This window comes from Pan paniscus, chromosome 4 (assembly GCF_029289425.2).
Source record: "Pan paniscus chromosome 4, NHGRI_mPanPan1-v2.0_pri, whole genome shotgun sequence".
NCBI lineage: Eukaryota > Metazoa > Chordata > Mammalia > Primates > Hominidae > Pan > Pan paniscus.
Window position 1 is genome coordinate 49,132,431 of NC_073253.2, and position 20,176 is coordinate 49,152,606.

The window sequence follows — 20,176 nt, forward strand, 5'->3', positions numbered from 1 at the left end:
GTCCCCAAAGCTGTTCTCATGATACTGAGTGAGTTCTCATAAGATCTGATGGTTTTATAAGTATTTGACAGTTCCTCCTTCCCACTCGCTCTCTCCCCTGCTGCCTTGTGAAGAAGGTGACTGCTTCGCCTTCCTCCACGACTGAAGTTTCCTGAGGCCTCCCTAGCCATGTGAAATTGTGAGTCAATTAAACCTGTTTCCTTTATGAATTACCCTGTCTCAGGTATATCTTTATAGCAGTGTGAAAACGGACTAATACAAACACACACTCATAATTCCAATATCTCTCAGTCTCAGGCATGTCTTTATAGCAGTGTAAAAATGAACTAATACAACCACACACTCATAATTCCAATATCTCTCTGGTTCAAACTGGCCTCTCCTTTGCTAGTAAACAATTACTATAAAAGGAAATACAGTAAACTAAATGAATGAGTGTCATTTTTCAAGCTGAAGAAAAATCTTTCCACTATGATTACTTTGTGCCTTTGGGTTTCAATTTCTTTACTTCCTCCTCTGGTTTCTCTTTTTTCGGCCTTTTAATTTCCCTTGGAATGATGTCATCAAAAGGATTAAACAAAACCTATGAAAAAAATATTTCGAAAACATTATTCCATTTTTAACATTTCACAAAAAATCAAACCCCATATGTAATTCCATTGGTATAGTGTCTATATTTTTCCCCACATAAACATTATTAGTATAGTGATATATATTTACTACACAACATGCTTCCACTTACACGGCCTCACTGGATTCTCTCAATAATCCTATGTGCTATTAAGTAAGGGATATTTTATCCCCATTTTACAAATGGGAAAAATATTTAAGAAAATGTAAATGATACACAGTAAACAAGATCAACTCAGATGCTTTGATTCCAAATCAAGTATTCTTGCTTCCTCAATGAAGGATCATTTTTTTTTTTTTTTTTTTTTTTTGAGATGGAGTCTTGCTCTGTCGCCCAGGCTGGAGTGCAGTGGCGTGATCTTGGCTCACTGCAACCTCTGCCTCCCAGGTTCAAGTGATTATCCTGCCTCAGCCTCCTGAGTAGCTGGGACTACAGGCGCGTGCCACCATGCCCAGCTATTTTTTTTTGTATTTTTAGTAGACACAGGGTTTCACTGTGTTAGTCAGGATGGTCTCCATCTCCTCACCTCATGATCCACCCACCTCAGCATCCCAAAGCGCTGAGATTACAGGTGTTAGCCACCGTGCCCAGCAGATTACTCTTAAATTACCTATGAAGTCACTTCTTTGGGCTAAATAAACCTAATTCCTTTAACTTTCCATTATGAGGTAAGCTTTTCAGTCACTGGATTATCAGATAAAGTTTCATCTTTGAATTAAAATCTTTAATTAAAAAAATTCTTAACTAGAAACGGTGCCCAAATAAATTAGAGATAAAATTTGAGTTGTGATGTTAACATAGTATAAAGCCTTAATCCAATAGTTTAAAAATACTAAGAATCAATTCCTCTTAAACGACAATGTAAGCGCTGTATCTCGTAATAATCATGCTCCTACCTCACAGCTTTTTATTTTGTGTGGATTATGTGGTCTTTCGTCATCATCAATGTCTACTTCTGACAGTCGCAACATGTTATATACTGTATCCCCTGTAACCTATCAAATTAAAAATATAACGTAATTGAAAATTATTGCACTCATCCTTTGAATTAAGAGAAAACCTTTGAAAACATCTTTCAAATAATTAAAAGAAAATTTCATGTGATTACATAAAAATATATGCATTTAATAATGCAAATAAAGCAACTTTATCTTAAAGGAGAAAAGCATGGATGGAGTTCAATCCCCCAATAAGTTTTTTGGAAATTTCCAATATATATTTCATGTAAGTTTTTATTAATAATATAATGCCAAATAATCTCCTACTGAATGACAACTTTTCATTCAAACATCATAAACAAATTTAAACTTTGGAATAGGATAAAATAAGCAAATAACAATAACAATGTGGTAAATGCTTTAGAGACATTATCTCATTTAATCCTCACAAACAACCTAAAAGTAGGAACTAATATTATCCTTCTACAGAAAAGAAAAATGAGGATCAAAGAAGCTATAAAACCAACAGTGATGGCCTTTCTAACTTCTAACTATGCTACACATTGTCTCTGATGTGTTAGTTATATAACCCAATTGTAAAAACTGACGCAGAATGGCAACTTAAATCTCATTTTATTATACACTCTTATTTTTAAGGAATAAATGGAAGGAATCTATAAACATCAGACAGGCTGTGCTGGAGTGGCTCAAAAGAATGTGCCAATGCATATTTCCTAACCCACTGTTATTAATAAGTATTAACCAACAACATTGCAACATATGGTTTTAGTGTGATTCCTTTCATTCAGTGTTTTTCAAGAGTTTTAAAACAACACCAGCTTTCCAATTGTACTGAATTTGTTTTTTTCCCTTTTATCACCACAAAAATCCAGTTTTGCCCGGCATATGGGGAAACCATTCTTACTGAACCAGCAGAGGGCGCTGATGCACTAGTGATGTCCGATATGCCTTAGACTTAAAACATATAGAAACATATTTATGAGAATGGAGAAGAGTGAGAGAAGAAAACCTTCAGAATCCCTTTTTAAAGGGAATTGTTAAAAATTCTATAGAAAGGACATTCCCTAATATGACATTAAATGTGAGCAGGATTAAATAGGTACTATTCAAAGTAATATTTACAGTAAGAAGTTTCAATGTCAACACAAATTCCACTTTAAACTTAAGAAAATCCATCAATAAGAAAATAAACTGTAAACTACTAAGTATTATTACCTAAATGTCCTTCCAAAAGTGTAAAATCAATATTGGCTAAGTGACACATTTTAGCGCATACCATTACTATGATTTTAAAGAAGGAATACACTAAAGTCACAACTAATGACTGAATTGAAAGATCCAAAAAGAACTTAGACGCTCCCTCATGGTGCACTATATTAGGAATATATTCCATCATTTTTGAAAATAATAAACATATCCTATGGAATGTTTTTACAAAGGTAGCTCTTAGATAAGTTAATCATATGTATCTTAGAAGTCTAAGGAATAACATAAAACCAAAAACTGAACCACAGGTTTAAAATCACTGGACACTAACCTTTCCAAAGATGGTATGCTTATTGTTAAGTTCATCTGCTCGACCCAGTGTGAAGAAAAACTGGCTGCCATTATCATGAGAACCAGCATTTGCCATGGCAACCAGTCCTCTCCGATTAAAACGCAACCGTGAATGAAATTCATCCTGAAATGTAAAAAGATTTAGTGAATGTCCTCAGTTATAAGACCCTTCATATGCAGTTATTCAACTTGACCCGCAAGGTCCCATACAACTTCTAATAAAAAATGCAGACATTTTACTTAATTGATTTTCAAGTATTTACTATTCTTTCAATGTTATTAAACTTGAATTCACTAGACTGTATCTTCTAAATATACTCAGACAGAAATATACCCTATTTTGTAGAAAGCTGCTTAGTTACACCTAAAGGAAGAGTACCCAAGGGGGAATGGATTTCTAAGTCATTTCCCTATTCTCATCCCAAAGTCAGCTATGCTTTTGAAATCTTCTATTATTTCTCCCAGAAAACTACCTTTGAGCCATTGCAGAGTATTCAGTTATTACTCCTTCCCATCTCATTCTAAATGTCATTAAACAATTGCTTTGTTCTTATTTTTTAATTCAAATAATCTACTATGATCGTGTTATGTAATTTTACCATGTCTTTTTAAAGTCCTAAGTTGAATCTTCTCTGAAATGGCACTGATTCTATTTGCCAGTTTTCAAAAGAGCAGGAACAAGCCTTTCTAAGGTGGTTTTCTCACCATGATAGGGCTACTTAACAAATATATTAGTCTCTTAGTTAACAGAATTTCCATCCAGCCTGATACTGAACTCATTTATAAATGTAGTCATGTTATATCATAAATGCTTTTCACAAAGGAAGATATTTTTCCTTAATAAATAATTCTCAAGAGATCTGAACTCAATGGATCATAACTCTGTATACTGTATTCAAAATGACCTAATTGAAAAATGTAACAAGATAACTGTATTACCTGAAAATAATGAAGCAAAAATCTCAAATTAGGAAGGAATTGTCAAAAACAGCTATTCTGTCACACCAAATAAAAGAATAAAAGAATGCTTCTGACTAGACGGAGTATCTGAAATCATGAGAAGTCTTACCATGGTAAAATATAAAATAGTCTAAAAGTGACACCTGAGACTTTTAAAATAACTATTCCACATTTCTAAGGCCATTATCATCTGGAAATTAAAGCTAACAGTTCAAGTATTTTCTTCAAGAATCACACAATGACTCAGTAAAAGATGAAAGGAAAATGCAATCTATTCCCTTAATATAACAACGAATTTTTCAAAAACTCCCATATTTTAAGAGATACCAATATTTACTCATTCAAAGAACATGATATTGGTGCCATCAAATTAATAACAAACACAACTTTTAGCTTTTACTTGAACCTGCTGTTGTTATTATCTTCACTATGACATTAACTCCTTTTCTTCTTAGATCTATGTTGGCAGTTAAGAAATCACTGACCTGTTCTTGATTAATGCATCTTTTACAGACAATTTATTTATTTATTTATTTATTTATTTATTTGAGACGGAGTCTCGCTCTGTCGCCCAGGCTGGAGTGCATTGGTGCGATCTCCGCTCACTGCAACCTCCACCTCCCAGGTTCAGGCAATTCTCCTGCCTCAGCCTCCTGAGTAGCTGGGAATACAGGCGTGTGCCACCATGCCTGGCTAATTTTTGTAATTTTAGTAGAGATGAGGTTTCACCATGTTGGCCAGGCTGGTCTCAAACTCCCGACCTCAAGTGATCCGCCCCCCTCGGCTTCCCAAAGTGCTGGAATTACAGGCATGAGCTACTGCACCAAGCCTGATGTTTATATACTAATGTGAAACGTTTTTTCCCCTTGTGGAACACAATCATTTTCGATTAAGCAATCCAAACTGACTTGGAAATAATAGTAACAACAAAAATAATAATAAAAATAATAATTCAGTCTTACTTTGAATGGCGCTCCATAGATAGACTCTCCACCACTCCCTGTGCCAGTAGGATCTCCGCCTTGGACTATGAAACCAGGCACAACTCTATGAAAAATGGTATTGTCATAATAAGCTGAAAAAAAAATAATTTTTCAATGTCTAAAATCAATCATATCTACAGTTACCAAAATTAATACAGCTAGAGTCAAAAGATTTATTTTCCAGAATGTTAAATACGCTCCCCAGCCAAAATCTTTTGTATCCTCCTTCTTATAAAATAGTTACTTCTCAAAACAGCACACATTTCTACAGAAACCATCACTGTTGACTTCTTGTTTTTATTTCTAGGATTCTCTCAAACTCTGGACTGGTCTTCAAAATAGAAATTAGAGAGTTCTGATAGGGAGGAGAAGCAATATTGTGCCCCAGGGGACATTTGTCAATTTCTGAAAATATTTTTGGTTATCACAAATGGGCGATACTACTGGCATCCAGTGAGTAGGGGGCAGGGATACTGCTAAACACCCTATACTGCAAAAGACAGTTCCCACAACAGAGAATTACCAGCCCAAAATGTCAACTGTATGGAGACTGAGAAACCCCGGCAAAGATAAATACCTTATTTCCCACTGCTTCCTCTTTTCCTCACAGGAAATTAATTTATTAACACACAAACTCATAATATATCAAAATTACTTATTAGTTATAGGTCTAGAACCATCAATACACCCTCCTCAAGACACTTTGAATAAATAAAACAAATAACACAATACATACTTGAGTCCAATTAGCTCAGTTTGCTAAATGATTGAAATAAATTATTCATATTTATATGTAATTCAAAAATATACAATTGGAGTATATAATTTAGAACTCATAAATATACAGGAGAGATTGTATATGACCTCCTATACCATATATTATCTGGAACCTAAAATCATTAGGATACTTCATAGAAGAAAAGGAAGTTAACTTGGGAATGGCAGAAGCATGGCATCTCAGTGAGGCAAAGCATAAGCGACAAATTGAGTGGGGAGCAGGAATTAGAATTTGCCTGAATAAGAGAATTTACATTAAGAAGTAGCAATAATGACCAACATGCATAAGAAAAGATGCTCAATATTATTAGTCATTAGAGAAATGCAAATCAAAACCACAATCAGATACTACTTCACACCCACTAGAATGGCTAACATCAAAAACCTTAAAAGAATAAGTGTTGGTAAGGATGTGATGAAACTGGAACCCTTTTACATTGCTGGTGGGAATATAAAATAGTGTAAAAAGTTAACCACAGAATTAGCATGTAATCCAGCAATTATGATTCCAGGTGTGTGTGTGTGTGTGTGTGTGTGTGTGTGTGTATACAAGTGATATATATGTTTATATATTAATATATAATTTATAAGTGTAAATATATATAGTTCACATAAACAATATATAATATATAAGTAATTATAATAGTTATAAGTAATTTTGATATATGTTTGATATATAAACTATATATAACATATATATCACTGTGCACATGATCAGATTTGCTTTTACAAAACATCATATATTTACATATATTGTTTGTATATATATCCAAAAGAATCGATTGTTTATATATATATCCAATATATATATTTGTATATACATCCAAAAGAGTTGAAAACAAGTACTCAAATACTCACACATAAATGTTCATAGCAGCACTATTCACAAGAGCCAACAGGTGTAAACAATTCAAATGTCTATCAATGGATGAATGGATAAATAAAATGTGATATATACATATGATGGAATATGACTGTCACAAAAAGGAATGAAATACTCATACATGCTACAAAATGGATGAACTTCAAAAACATGCTAAGTGAAAGAACCCAAACACAAAGTCACATATTGTCTGACTCCATTTATAAGAAATATCTAGAATAGGTAAATCTGCAGAGATGGAAAATAGATTGGTGGTTGCTGGGGGCTGTGGGTGGAGGAGGGGTATATTAGTCCATTCTCACACTGCTATGAAGAAATATCCAAGACTGGATAATTCATAAAGGAAAGAGGTTTAATTGACAGTCCCACATTGCTGGGGAGGCCTCAGGAAACTTACAATCATGGCGGATGGCAAAGGAGAAGCAGGCACTTTCTTCAGGCAGCAGGATGGAGTGAGTGCAAGCAGGGGAAATGCCAGATGCTTATAAAACCATCAGATCTCATGAGACTCACTCATTATCACAAGAACAGTAAGGGAGAAAATGCCCCTATGATCCAATCATTTCCACCTGGTCCTGCCCTAGACATGTGGGGATTATGGGGTTTACAATTCAAGGTGAGATTTGGGTGGGGACACAGAGCCAAACCATATCAAGGGGAGAATAGAGAATGACTGGGTTAATGGATACAGAGTTTTCTTTTGGGGTAATAAAGTGTTTTAGAACTACATAGAGGTGCCGGCTGCACATTATAGTGAATATACTAAATGATGTTGAACTGTACACTTTAAAATGGTTAGTTCTATTTTATATAAACTTCACCACAGTTTTTTCAAAAAATCCTTTAGGTGGAAGGAAAGAAATTTTACATCATTGAAATTAGTTCTGTACTTACATTAGGTAAGCACAAGAGGAAAACATATGTAGTATGAAGTACTGAATAAACAAAAGCTATTATTTTTGTTGTTGTAAAAACAAACAAAAAGCAAATAGCAACAAAGCAGGTTGTGGTTGAGCCAATCATCGAGTTAGGCAGTCATGATTCAATCACATGCTGAGGGTTACAAAGCAGAAAGATGGAAAAAGCACAGTTCCCTAAAGATTTCACTGAGCTTCCCTAAAGATTTCACCAGATTTCTTGACATACAGGATGATAAATGTCTTTATTATTTAAATCATTTTGAGTTGGGTCTTCTATTACCTGCAACTGAATACAACCTGAATATAACTCATTCAATGAGAAATATTTATCAAGTATCTACTGTGGGCCAGGCATTTTACTGATACAGTTACTGACATAATTTATAAAGTTCCTATTTTAGTGGCTTGGAGACACCCTCATAATTATTTATATTTGCAAAGTATAACTGGATATACAATGCATATTTTAAAAATTATAATCTGTATTCTAACAACTGTATTTAGTACACAGTACATAAGAAGTAGAAAGGAAGACCAGCTGATTTTTGCTTAGTCCCTTCTCCCAGTGCAGGGCAGTTGGGCTCTATTTACAAGAGCTCCCTAGGGCAGACAAGTTCCCTCTGGTTACAAATAGATACTATAAAAACCAAAAGGTCTTAAAGTATCTCTCCTGTATTCCTAGGTAACCATTTCATCAGTTACACTAACACTGTATGTAGCAGTCAGGAGTTTGAGTCTTGCCTTTTGCTAGCTATACAGTCTTAAACTCCATTTTCTCATAAATCTAATAACATAAATTAAGGCACAGTGTCAATCTGAAGATTAAATAATATGAAAGCAAACTACACATTTTCAAGTTCAACACAAATGTGAGGTCAAACTAATATCTTCACTCAAATGCTACAAATTCATATTCCAATTTGAATATAAAATATACCCCAGTATATATCATATAATGAATATTCATCTAGACCCATAATAAGCAGTCAACCAATACTTTTTGAGCACTGTGCACATGATCAGATTTGCATTTTCAAAATGTCACTCTTACCCAGGGTGAATATATTAGAAAGAGACATGACTGGAGAGAGAGGGGGAGTGAGAGAGAGAGAGAGAAAGAAAGCAAGAGAGCGCAAGTGCATGCGACAGACAGCCAGTGAGAGAATGCAAGCAAGCAACTACTATCCTGAGAGTCATTACATAACTATGGCTTATCTTGAGATACACAGATTCAAGAACTACTTATGAAGCAAGATCCATAAGACCCAGATATATGTTACCTGTGACGGAAAAAGGACATGAAAGAGGTCTTTATTGCTTGTGTTTTCAAATTTTAGAATTTCACCATTTTCTTTCTTTTTCCTATTTCCCATTAAGTATTTCAGCGATGCTGGCTTTTTATTTTAAGATTTTCTTTATGATTTTCCTAGTTATATTCCTGTTGAATGCATGAAATTATTATACTATATATAAATGAGTAAAAATTTTCTATACTCTCTACACTATAACTTTGTATTCTAACATAGCTGGAATTTCCAATGTCCACAAATCTTCCATATCTACTATTTCTACTTCTTTGTAATTTATTAGTAATCACTATTGAACTATGCATTTATAGTTGTATTTATAGTTTATAATACTGTATATTTTGCTGCTTGCAATGTTTATTTGATTTTCTTAAATTTTTATGCATCATCACAAGTGTTTTGGAAAAGCTTTATTATTTCATTATGCATGTTCATAATATCCTCCTGAATGTTCTCCACTATTGAAAAAAGATACCTAAATGTATCTTAAATATGAAACAAAGTTCCTATTTGATTGCTGTCATTCTAGTATTTGTCACATGGTTTCTATTTCTGGCTACAATAATCTATGGGCATTATCATATATTTTGACTAATTATATTTCTTGCCCAAGTTCATAGAGGAATTTATACTTGCACTTTAAAGTAGTTATACGTTTCTTCTTCTAGAATCCTGTTTTGTGTTTAACTATGTAAATATTATCATTAATAACTTTTTATCTAACACTCATCTTGCGACCAGTCTGCACTATCTGGTATTTTTTTAAACAAATATTTTAGTTTTGTAAAGAAATTTCTTTTAACTTATAGCATATTTATGCTTATATTTGTCACTCTAAAGAATTAGTAAACTATTATTAAAGAATAAAAGATAAGCAATGAAGTGTGGACCATGATGAGACAAGAATGATGTGAAATAAGGTGAAGAGATTAGTAGTCACACAATGTATTAAACATTTTGATTTTCTTATCCACTTCTCCCTCTGCTCCCCACTTGTCTATAAAACAAACATAAAATTATACTCCTTCCTCACACTGGAGGAACTAATGAAATTATCAAAGCTAATAAGCTTCCCTTTCATTCCTTTATATCTTTTTTGCTCTATTTTTTAATTGATAAGTTTTTAAAAGTTCCACTCATTTTAAATGTCCACCTAACTATGCTGCAAAGACCAAAAATCTAGATTAAGTCTGTATAATGTAGATCCTTTGGTTTTTTAAAGGCTATAAACCATCCTTTGGCTATGAACATCATTTTAGTTGAGGGCCATATCTGAGACCGCGCTCTTACTTGTTCATGTTTTTATTCATTTGCTTTTAAATTCTGGAAACCATGCTTTAAAAAAATAAATATGAGTGTTTCAAGATCTAGAAACATTATGACTCATCTAAATCATAGAAGCAAAGAACTAAAATGGGGTTTTCTGGATTATATTTTTGAAACCTTGACTTAACTCATTTAGGAGTATCCTTGTTTAAATCAGTCTTCTTAGGCTTCATGTTAGCCTTTCCAACAATAATTCTATCTCTATTCAATTAAGAGGATTGGTGAATTTGATTAAGATAATTGTTGTGGTTATTTTTAAAATTATTTTTCTATTCTTTCTTCTTTCTCCTTGCATTATTATAAATAGGGGAATAATTGTTTGTTGTAATAATTGAGTTTATCATCACCCAACTTAAGAACCTCATTTCTTCTTCACTGTCACATTGTATCCAGATGTTTTCTGCTTCTTCCACTCACCTGGTCATGGATTGCAATTTACCATTCATTCTTTCTAATGTTTTTGTAATTTTACTCTCCTTCTGTAAAACTTGAGCTTTTGAATCTTCAAAGCTTCTTACCAGAAACAAGTCTGACTTTTCCATGTCTCCTGTGTTTCTCAACTTGGTTAACAGATATTTGAGGCCTCTCTGACTGAACTACCTACCTGACTCTATTTCCTTCCTGCCTGCCATAGCAATTATTAATAATGGTCTTTGCAGATGTCCTTTCATTCTCTCTCTCTCTCTCTCTCTCTCGCTCCACTCCTCCCCAACTCTCTCTTTTGGAGAGGGGGTGGTATCTGGGTATTTTTCATTTCTTAAATCTTCACCTGATAATTATGTCTATTTAGAGAGATCTCATCATACCATACTACTGGATTCTCTTTCACACCTTGCTTCTGACCCAAAATGTTGTTTTCTGATACCTTGAATAAAACTGCCTCTAAAAATCAAATATAACTTAGAAGAACAATGATTTGCCACCACTGGAGATATTCCAAACCATATGTAATGTATTCTAGAAGCCAACAAAAAGCTCTAAAAATGGAAGGTTTACTTCCCTAAGAGAATACTCTGCAGGGAAAAACACTTCAATGGATGTATAATTCTGCAGCATTTTAAAAAAAGAAAAATAGTTACTTTATGACTGAAATCTAAAAAAACTAGAGACATTGATAATAATATCACTGGATGCTAGCTGGAAGACTGTGTGGAGAAACTAGAATTTTGAACAGACATTTAAAAATGGGTAGACTTAAACAGTAAAAAAAGGGAAGAAAAAGCATACCAAAAGAAGGGGAACTAGTATAAGGATATGTATGAAAGTGGAAACGGAAAGGAAATGCTTAGGAAATAATGTCCAACTAAAACCATGCGGTTAGTGCAATGAGCTAGAAAGTTGGATAGCTAGGAAGCCAAGCTGCCTGAGGATTCAAATACCATATAAACAAGTAAGAGAGAAAAGAAATTAAAGATGAAAGACAGGAAGGGGAGCAGGCAAGAGGCAATTACAGTCATACAGGTGAAAGGCAGACTGGGGAAGAAATTGGTAAATTTGGTTTTACACTGATTTTGTTATAGCTAACAGTGGAAGGCTCCAGTTGAAAAGTCCACTAGGCAATTAGATATGTAAATTAGTACTAGGAAGAGAAGAAATGACTGAAGTTCTAAATGTGGTAGTCATTTGGATTGAAGTAACAACTAGAGAGTGATGACAATAGAGAACTAGAGGCAATCTTAGGGAACACCCAAATTTAGAGAATGAAAGAAAGAAGCGTAAGATAGCAAAGAAGACCAAAGAGGATCACAGTATTATTTGTTGAGATAAACTGCTCTGTTAAAAGTATTCAAATTTATTTGGGATAACATTTATCTCTTATCTCTACTTCCTGACACCCAGCTCAATACCATATCCTCATAGCAACACCTGTCATTCATGACCACTATTTAACATTAGTCTTCAATGTTGTGAAGAAGACACTGCAGTTTATTTTTAAATTAACAAGAATTTCTCCAGTAGAATAAAAGTCAACGGTCATAATTTACCTTCCAAACAAAGTTGGATAAAATTTCTGCAAGCTTTAGGAGCTTCTTTGGACCACAACTCTATGTCAATATCTCCAGCTGTAGTTTTCAATAAAACCTGTAGAAAGAATATTACATTTTATTAAATTATTATTTTGCTTAATAATCAGTTGAATAACTATTTGACTTGTAGCAATCACTAGTGAGTTTTCAATTTTAAAAGAAATATTAAAAATTGTGTTTGGCTTTTGTTGATATACTCAACAAAATGTCAAATATTCACTACAACTCATTGTACATTTAGATCTTTCAAAATACCATTTCAGAAAAAGTTTGGGATTTAAGAAAAAAATAGCATATATCTTTTTTAATCACAGAAAAAAACTTCATTCATTTAGAAAATGGTAATACCTAAAGTGAGTTCACTTGAGGCTAGGAGTTCAAGAACAGCTTTGGCAACACAGAGAGACCCTGTCTCTAAGGAAATTTGTTTTAATTAGTCAGGCATGGTGGTCTTCCATGCTATTTGGGAGGCTGAGTTGAGAGGATCACTTGAGCCTGGGAATCTGAAGTAATAGTGAGCTATGATCATGCCACTATATTCCAGCCTGGATGACAGAGCAAGACCCTGTCTCAAAATAAAATAAAACATGACAAAACCCCAATAATGCAAATTTGTTATAATTGAGTTTCCCATTGCATCAATTCCAATAAAACTGTGTAGCAAATTAAGAAATTAAAGAATAATGAACCCATTAAATTGTGACATTATAGGGCAATTTTATAATTACCCTTTTTAATTACCTTTTACTCTCTCTGCTCATTTAACATCATGCTATTCCTAATTTACAAAGGAACATTCTTAATCTAATTCTGGTTTGTGATTTACTAAAATACTATGTCTTAAAATCACCTTCTATAGTAAATAGAATCCCATGATAGCCTTTCCACCAGCTCATAACAGCAGATACTCCTTGGTAGAACCAGAAACTTTGCAACTAGAACCCCTCCCTGCTGGGCCCACAGGAAACAGTTTATAATTGTCTTATTTATAACCACAAATAACCAAAAAGAATGTTAGGCTCTAAATTTGAACATTGTGGCATAGCTGGAAACCAATTTCTCTAGTATTACTTCTTCTTTTTTCTCCCCTAGTATACCAAAGTAGATCAGTGTCAATTATTTGTGACCATCACAATCTTTTAGAATGCTCTTTCAAGTAAAGAGTATGCAATATAACTGTTCAAAAACATGAGGCTGTTTCTCATAGAAGGTCAGTATCATCAATGCTAAGTCACATTTCACCACCCCAAAAAGAAACCCTGTACTCATTAGCAGTCACTCCCTGTTTACCCCTACTCCTACTCTCTGGCAGCCACTAATCTACTTTCTGTCTGTGTAGATTTGCCTATTGAACATTTCATATAAACAGAATCATACAATATGTGGCCTTTTGTGTCTGGCTTCTTTTACTTAGCATAATGTTGCTTTCAAATTATATATGGGTCTTTCAGTTCTACACATCTAGTTTTTAAATGTCTTGAAAATCACAATGACTTTATACTCTTACTGGTAAATATTTCAAGACACAATATATATTTAAGGCAAAGTTTACCATTGAAAACAATAAATAGAAATCCATATTTCCAATGGTCTTCATAATAATTTCTGATTTTTTTGACAGACTTCCCATGCTGAGGTATCAGCTCTATCATGTTCTTATGATTTGCTTGTTTATATTATTAATAATATCTTCAATAAGAAATTTGTGATGGCTGGTTTAGTTAATCTAAATACTATGGTCTATAAATCTATTTAGCTAGTCGTTATGAAAAATTACACCACAATGCCAAAAAAGTGCCTTTTTTTTTTTTTTTTTTTTTTGAGACAGAGTCTCACCCCGTTGCGCAGGCTGGAGTGCAACGGCACGATCTCGGCCCACTGCATCCTCTGCCTCCCGGGTTCAAGCAATTCTCCTGCCTCAGCCTCCCGAGTAGCTGGAACTACAGGCACCCGCCGCCACACCCGGCTAATTTGTTGTATCTTTAGTAGAGACGGGGTTTCACCATGTTGGCCAGGCTGGTCTCGAGCTCCTGATCTCATGATCCGCCAGCCTCAGCCTCCGAAAGTGCTGGGATTACAGGCATGAGCCACTGCGCCTGGACTTTTTTTTTTTTTTTTTTTTTTTTGAGATGGAGTCTCACTGTCTCCCAGACCGGAGTGCAGTGGCATGATCTCAGTTCACTGCAACCTCCACTTCCTTGGTTCAAGCAATTCCCCTGCCTTAGCCTCCTGAGTAGCTGGGATTACAGGCTCAAAACATCATGCCTGGCTACTTTTTTTGCATTTTTTTTAGTAGAGACAGGGTTTCACCCTGTTGGCCAGATTGGTCTTGAACTCCTGACCTCAGGCAATCTGCCATAGTCTCCCAAAGTGCTGGGATTATAGGCATGAGCCACTGCACCCAGCCATCATCTTTTTATATATATTAAATAATGAATTTAAACAAAGGAAAAAAATACAAATATATATAGATTTTCTCCCCACAGCTCATGGATGGTTTTGCACACCCACTGAAGTATGCACTCACTGGTTTAGAAACCACTGCTCTAATGAACACACTAATTACATCATCCCTCCCTCCACAGGCTCTGGAATCAGGATGCCCAAATTCAAATACTGGCCCTTCCACTTACTAGCTTGCGCACACTATCTGACATCTCTGTCACTTAATTTCCTAATCTAAAAATGGGATAATAATATCTTTTAGGATTTCTGTGAGGACAAAATGAGCTATAATACATAGACTGCTTGGAAAATTAAATGACAAATAATAAGTGCTCAAAAAATGATAGTCATTATTACGTGGTTTTTTGGCCACAGGCAACTTACACCTAGTAAAAAGAATGCATATATAATCGGGCCACCTTGCTCACCAGGGTTTCTTAATCTTTTCATTAATAAGCTACTGAATTAATAAAGAAGGTATATGGCTCCTTCCTCCTCTGGCCATACATTCTCTTTGGCCATCACTACTTTGTAGGCCTCCTTGGCTCTTTCTCTTAAAATTCCCAATTAATACTTTGATAATATCATGTTTCTTATAAACATATATGCAAATATACCTATAAAGCCATTTTGATTTTCAAGATATTTAAAAACTAAGTGTGTACAACAGGAAGACAGACCCCTATCATTTGAAAGCAACATTACACTAAGTGAAGAAGCCAGACACAATTTAGAATAAGTGATCATAATATGTGGAAATTTTATCTTCAGGGAATTACCTCTTATGCTTAAAAACTTTCTGTCAAGTACTACATTTCTTTGCCTCATCTTCAGGGGCTAGGGTTACAGCAAAACACAGAACATTTATGGACAACCAGGGACCAAGCACTGGTATCATGTATCAATTACTTCCCAAGCTGATACTAAGTTCTTTGAAGGGAGGAATTTTGTCCCATTTACTCTGAATGTCTCTGTACCCTTTCAGCACCTAATGTACCATTAGATAGTAAAGGCAATAAACATTCATTGAACAGACTTATTACATTTGCTTCAAATTCTTCACAGACCAAATTTTTGTCCACACTCTTAACCTTACAGAACTTAGAAGCTTTAATATCTTTGATGAGCCTTATGCTGGAAAAAGTCCCAAGCTGTTTTTGGATGAAAACTTGGGCCCTTATGTTATCATTCAGCCTATTTCTGTTCAGAAGATAGTATTTATCACATTTTGTAATTAAACATTTATTTGCATGATTATTCAGTCAATGTATACTTCACTCAACTAACTCATGACAACTGAGTCAATGCTGTGTTTTCTTTCCATTGTCTCCCTAAAACCTAGCATAGAGCCTGGCAATTGATTTGCTCAATCATTATTTGTTGAATGAATAATCTATTCAGGAATGTATCCTTGTTAAAGCTTTTCATCTATATGACCATGTCAAATCTTCCTTTAGAATAAAGCAATTAAGTCTGTCCTTGACCAGCAGCAGTATAACCTCAAACTCACTGATACTTAATACTTCTCAAAAACTAAGAAAAATATAGTATTAATTCATCCATCCATTCATTTATTCAATACCTATCTGAACCCCTTCTATCATGTATCAAGTACTGTTCTAGATGTTTGTCTCTGCCCTTATGTTCCTTACATTCTACAGGGGGAAGGTAGGAGGAAGGATACAGTAATACTAAATAATTAATAAATACCATGGAAAAAACTAAAAAGGTTAAGGGGGCCAGAGACTGCTGGGATGCAAGGCATGATTGAAGTTTGCTATTTCATAGAAAGTAGATAAGAAAGGGCTCTTTGCTAAGGTCAACACTTGATTAGACAGAGGAACAGCAAGTGTGAAGGCCCTGTCTGGCAGGATGGTAAATCTATTCAATCTCTACCAATGTTTATTAACTGGGGGTGATATTGCCCTCAAGAAACATTTGGAAATAGGAGGAGGTAGGTATTTTGGGTTTTCACATTGATATTAAATAAGATAGGTGAGGGGTGGGATGGACATACTAATCTACAATGCCCAGGAGAAGTTCAAACAAAGAATTGAAAGAATTGGTCTGCCCATAAAATATCCATTAAATTTTTGCTGGGAATTACAGCATTTTTAGTTTCACTTTTAAATTGCTCTCATTACATTATCAAATGTCAATGAATAAAAGACTGTATAAATTATTTATGATGCAATCATGTAACAAACAGGATGGTATGTTGTGTAAATTTAGCTTATCTTAATTCAACTATATACTTCCAATCTCATTTTCTCCAATATGCTGATTCATCAAATTTCATATGTGATATAAGCTAGGTCTCAATTTAAGAATTCAGGTGACACTTATTCCACAACAGACTCTTCTGCCTTGTACAGCATACAAACATCTTGGATGGGAATTGGCATACATTAGCTATCAAATCAATCAGAGAAACCTTTCCCCATTCTAATGTGGTAATAGTCCCCATTTCCCACTTTCTCTGACTGACAGTCATCTCAGGTTTTAAAACCAGCTCAAAAGATATCTTTTCCATGAGGCTTTTCCTAACTTCCCCAGTTGTTCACTACTCAGTAACCGCCATAGCAACCTGGTCTCTTTTCCACAAGCACGCTTATCAGACATACAGGCTTTTGTTTACCTGTCTGTCTCACAAACTAAACTATAAGCTTTTCCGGGAAAACAACTACCTTACCCATCCATCTTTGTATCTCCGGCGCCTAGTACAGTGCCCAGTGCCTCGCAGGCGTTCAATTAATGATTGTAGAAGAAATGGAGAATGAATGACCTCCAAGTTAAGCAAAGAATATATCAAACTCAAAAATGTCTGTTTAAAAAGCTAAGACCCCAGAAATCGGCTGCATGAGTTGGGTTAAAGCATAAAATAGAACCGGAATGCTGGTAGGTAGAGAAATCTCCACTTGACTTCTTCAAGTACATCCTGAAAAGTACCAACATCAGTGTTTCAATGCAACATTGTCCACATGCAGGAGTAAAGACAACACTTCTCGTGGTCTCTTCCTACCACGAGATCCTGAAACCCATTCCCCACCCCAAATCCGGGAAATCTCACTTTGGGGATCCCAGGACGCCAAGTTCCCTAGATGAGGCTCTCACCTTCCCATTCGTGGGAGGCTCCTGGATGTAGATGTTGCTCATCCTGGTCAGTACAAAGGACTCTGCTCCTTATGGGGGATGAGAGCGGCCGGCCGGCCACTAAAGCTGTCCGCCTACGAGTACACTCTTCCTTAAGTCCAGTGGTGCAGGAAAGCTTCAGTTTGTCAATATCACGCAAGACAGGGACACCAAACACTACCCCTGCCCAAAGGAGCCCCTCACGGACACCGCCATGTTGTTACCGGACCCGAGCACCGCTAACCCTGAGAAGGGTTATTCCAATGTACTCCAGGGAACGAGAAAAGTCTGTAAAGTTACCATAGCTTAATGTAATTTGTATTACAATATTAGAAGGGACACTTCATAAGTGTTGGCGGTGTTTACACTACTCTCGTGTGCAGATCAAACTCAACTCCCCCTCCAAAACTATCAGTAATGGTTCGGACCATGTGTCTTCTGCAATATGACTCGTCCGGAAACTGCATCCGCATCTACTGGTTCTGCCGTCGCTAGAGGCGTACAGGCCCTTCCCGACCGTAGCGAGGGTGCTGCTGCGCTGGGGGAAGGAAAACGCCGCTTTGACTGTGCCTTGTTCTCACAGCTGGCGGGAAGCAAGCGCCTTTTCGAAAGCCAGAGGCTCGAGTTACCCCTCTTACCACCGTCATGGCAGTCCCAGGTAAGGAACAATTACAGGGCCTCTGCGTCCGAGCTCCGAAGGGAGCGCAAGGGAGGGTAGGGTAGGGTGCGGGGTGTACGGAGCAGCGCCCATGGGGATTTAGGCGGAGGCCTTAAAATTCACAGGTTTGTTTTGTTTACATGAAAAAGTTTACACTCCAAACATAAACTCTGAAGGAAAGAAAGTAACTATCTTCCCCCCAGGAGCCAAGCCCCAGCTGCTTGGGATTACAGGGAAAGTGTATTGTGGAAGGGAGGGAGGAGGGAGAGACTGTAACTGTAGGCCTAAGGGGGCAAGCGGCCGAGAAAAACTACCTTAACTGTGGTATGGCTTAAAACTAAAACTTGAAGTGGGAACACTTGGCCGACCCAGGTAACCGGAGGCATCGTTTGTCTTAGAAGTCGCTAGGACCCACCGGGTGTGCGGGTTCTACTTCTAGCTCTTCCTGTTGTATGTAGCTGCTCCGTGGCCATAGATTGGTCGCTTTGTGCTTCTGGGCCTCAGTTTCCTTATAAAAAGAAGGAGCTTTGTTGAATTATATGTAAGATTTCTTCTAACTCTCAAATTCTATGTCCAGAAGTTACTGACCTAAAAACGGTGAACTCTGCAGAATAATTACTTAAAAGATTTTCTCGTCCTCAACTACCAGCTTACTTGGAAGTTCTAGTAGCGGAAAGCATCTCCTCAAACCGGCTTTGCCACTGCAGAACACTGATTGCAGGAGACATTTTCAGAAATACACACTTCTCCACCCCACCTCCCAACTTGGAAATTCCCAGCGCACTTTAGTAATAGAAAAGATTCTATTCTATTAGAATAGAATACTATGAATTGCTATAGAATTACTATGAACTATAGAATTACTATGGTTCAGAACCCTAACTTTGTTTAAACCTGCACTTCCCAGTATTATTTGACCAGGTTCTTTGTTCTGTGGCAGCCTTTTTGAACCTCCTTCTACAGATAGCTGTTATTGGAACACTGTGCTTTTGTACTAACTGAAGTTTGCGGAGGAGTACATCTGGAGCTGTGAGAGAGGAAATGTACACTCTTTATTAAGCCTACTGTGTGCCAGGCACTGGTACTGGGCATTGAAAATACAGTGGTGAGCAAGGTAGACATGGTTACGCTTCACACAGAACTTAGAATTTAGCAGTGAAGAGAGAGAAATTTACAGAAAGTGGGACAAGTGCCATGGCAAGGAAAATACAAGACCTTAGAAAGCACAAAGTAAGGGCACCAAACACATACAGGATGGGCAGAAGGACTTTCCAAAGGAGGTAGCACTTAGGAGGAGATCTAAATTGTAGGAGGGGTGGCTTGAAGGGAGAGGAGACTGCAGTCGGAGGAACTGGATACGTAAAGGAAGAGGAAATATGTGAAAAGAGGAAATGAAAGATGTTTTCTATGGATGGAACTCAAATACAGATGGGAGATAAGTGAGAAATTAAGTACAGAGGTAGTAGCTGTAGCTAATATTGACTAATATTTATGTGTCAAATATGTCAGAATGAAAGATGTTTTCTGTGGATAGAACTCAAATACAAATGGGAGGTAAGTGAGAAATTAAGTAGATAGTAACTGTAGCTAATATTGACTAATATTTATAAG

General features: G+C 35.9%; 2 protein-coding genes across 3 annotated transcripts in view; one reads left to right on the top strand and one right to left on the bottom strand.

The window, feature by feature from the left end:
- The window catches only part of CWC27 (CWC27 spliceosome associated cyclophilin), a 250,864-nt gene extending 232,571 nt beyond the window's left edge, over positions 1 to 18,293 (bottom strand). Inside the window, exons 1-6 of the mRNA XM_024928816.4 lie at positions 17,890 to 18,293; positions 12,289 to 12,385; positions 5,070 to 5,182; positions 3,128 to 3,271; positions 1,528 to 1,626; positions 480 to 583 (exon numbers count right to left, since the gene is read on the bottom strand). Of these exons, the coding sequence (XP_024784584.2) occupies positions 480 to 583; positions 1,528 to 1,626; positions 3,128 to 3,271; positions 5,070 to 5,182; positions 12,289 to 12,385; positions 17,890 to 17,931 (599 nt within the window). The 5' untranslated portion in view covers positions 17,932 to 18,293. The remainder of the gene's footprint in view (positions 1 to 479; positions 584 to 1,527; positions 1,627 to 3,127; positions 3,272 to 5,069; positions 5,183 to 12,288; positions 12,386 to 17,889) is intronic.
- Positions 18,294 to 18,425: 132 nt separating this feature from the next.
- SREK1IP1 (SREK1 interacting protein 1) overlaps positions 18,426 to 20,176 on the top strand; it is a 47,120-nt gene continuing 45,369 nt past the window's right edge. Inside the window, exon 1 of one of the 2 annotated variants that reach the window (XM_055112348.1) lies at positions 18,426 to 18,565. In XM_055112348.1, the coding sequence (XP_054968323.1) occupies positions 18,553 to 18,565 (13 nt within the window). In that variant the 5' untranslated portion in view covers positions 18,426 to 18,552. The remainder of the gene's footprint in view (positions 18,566 to 20,176) is intronic. The other variant, XM_003827425.5, reaches the window with a different exon arrangement.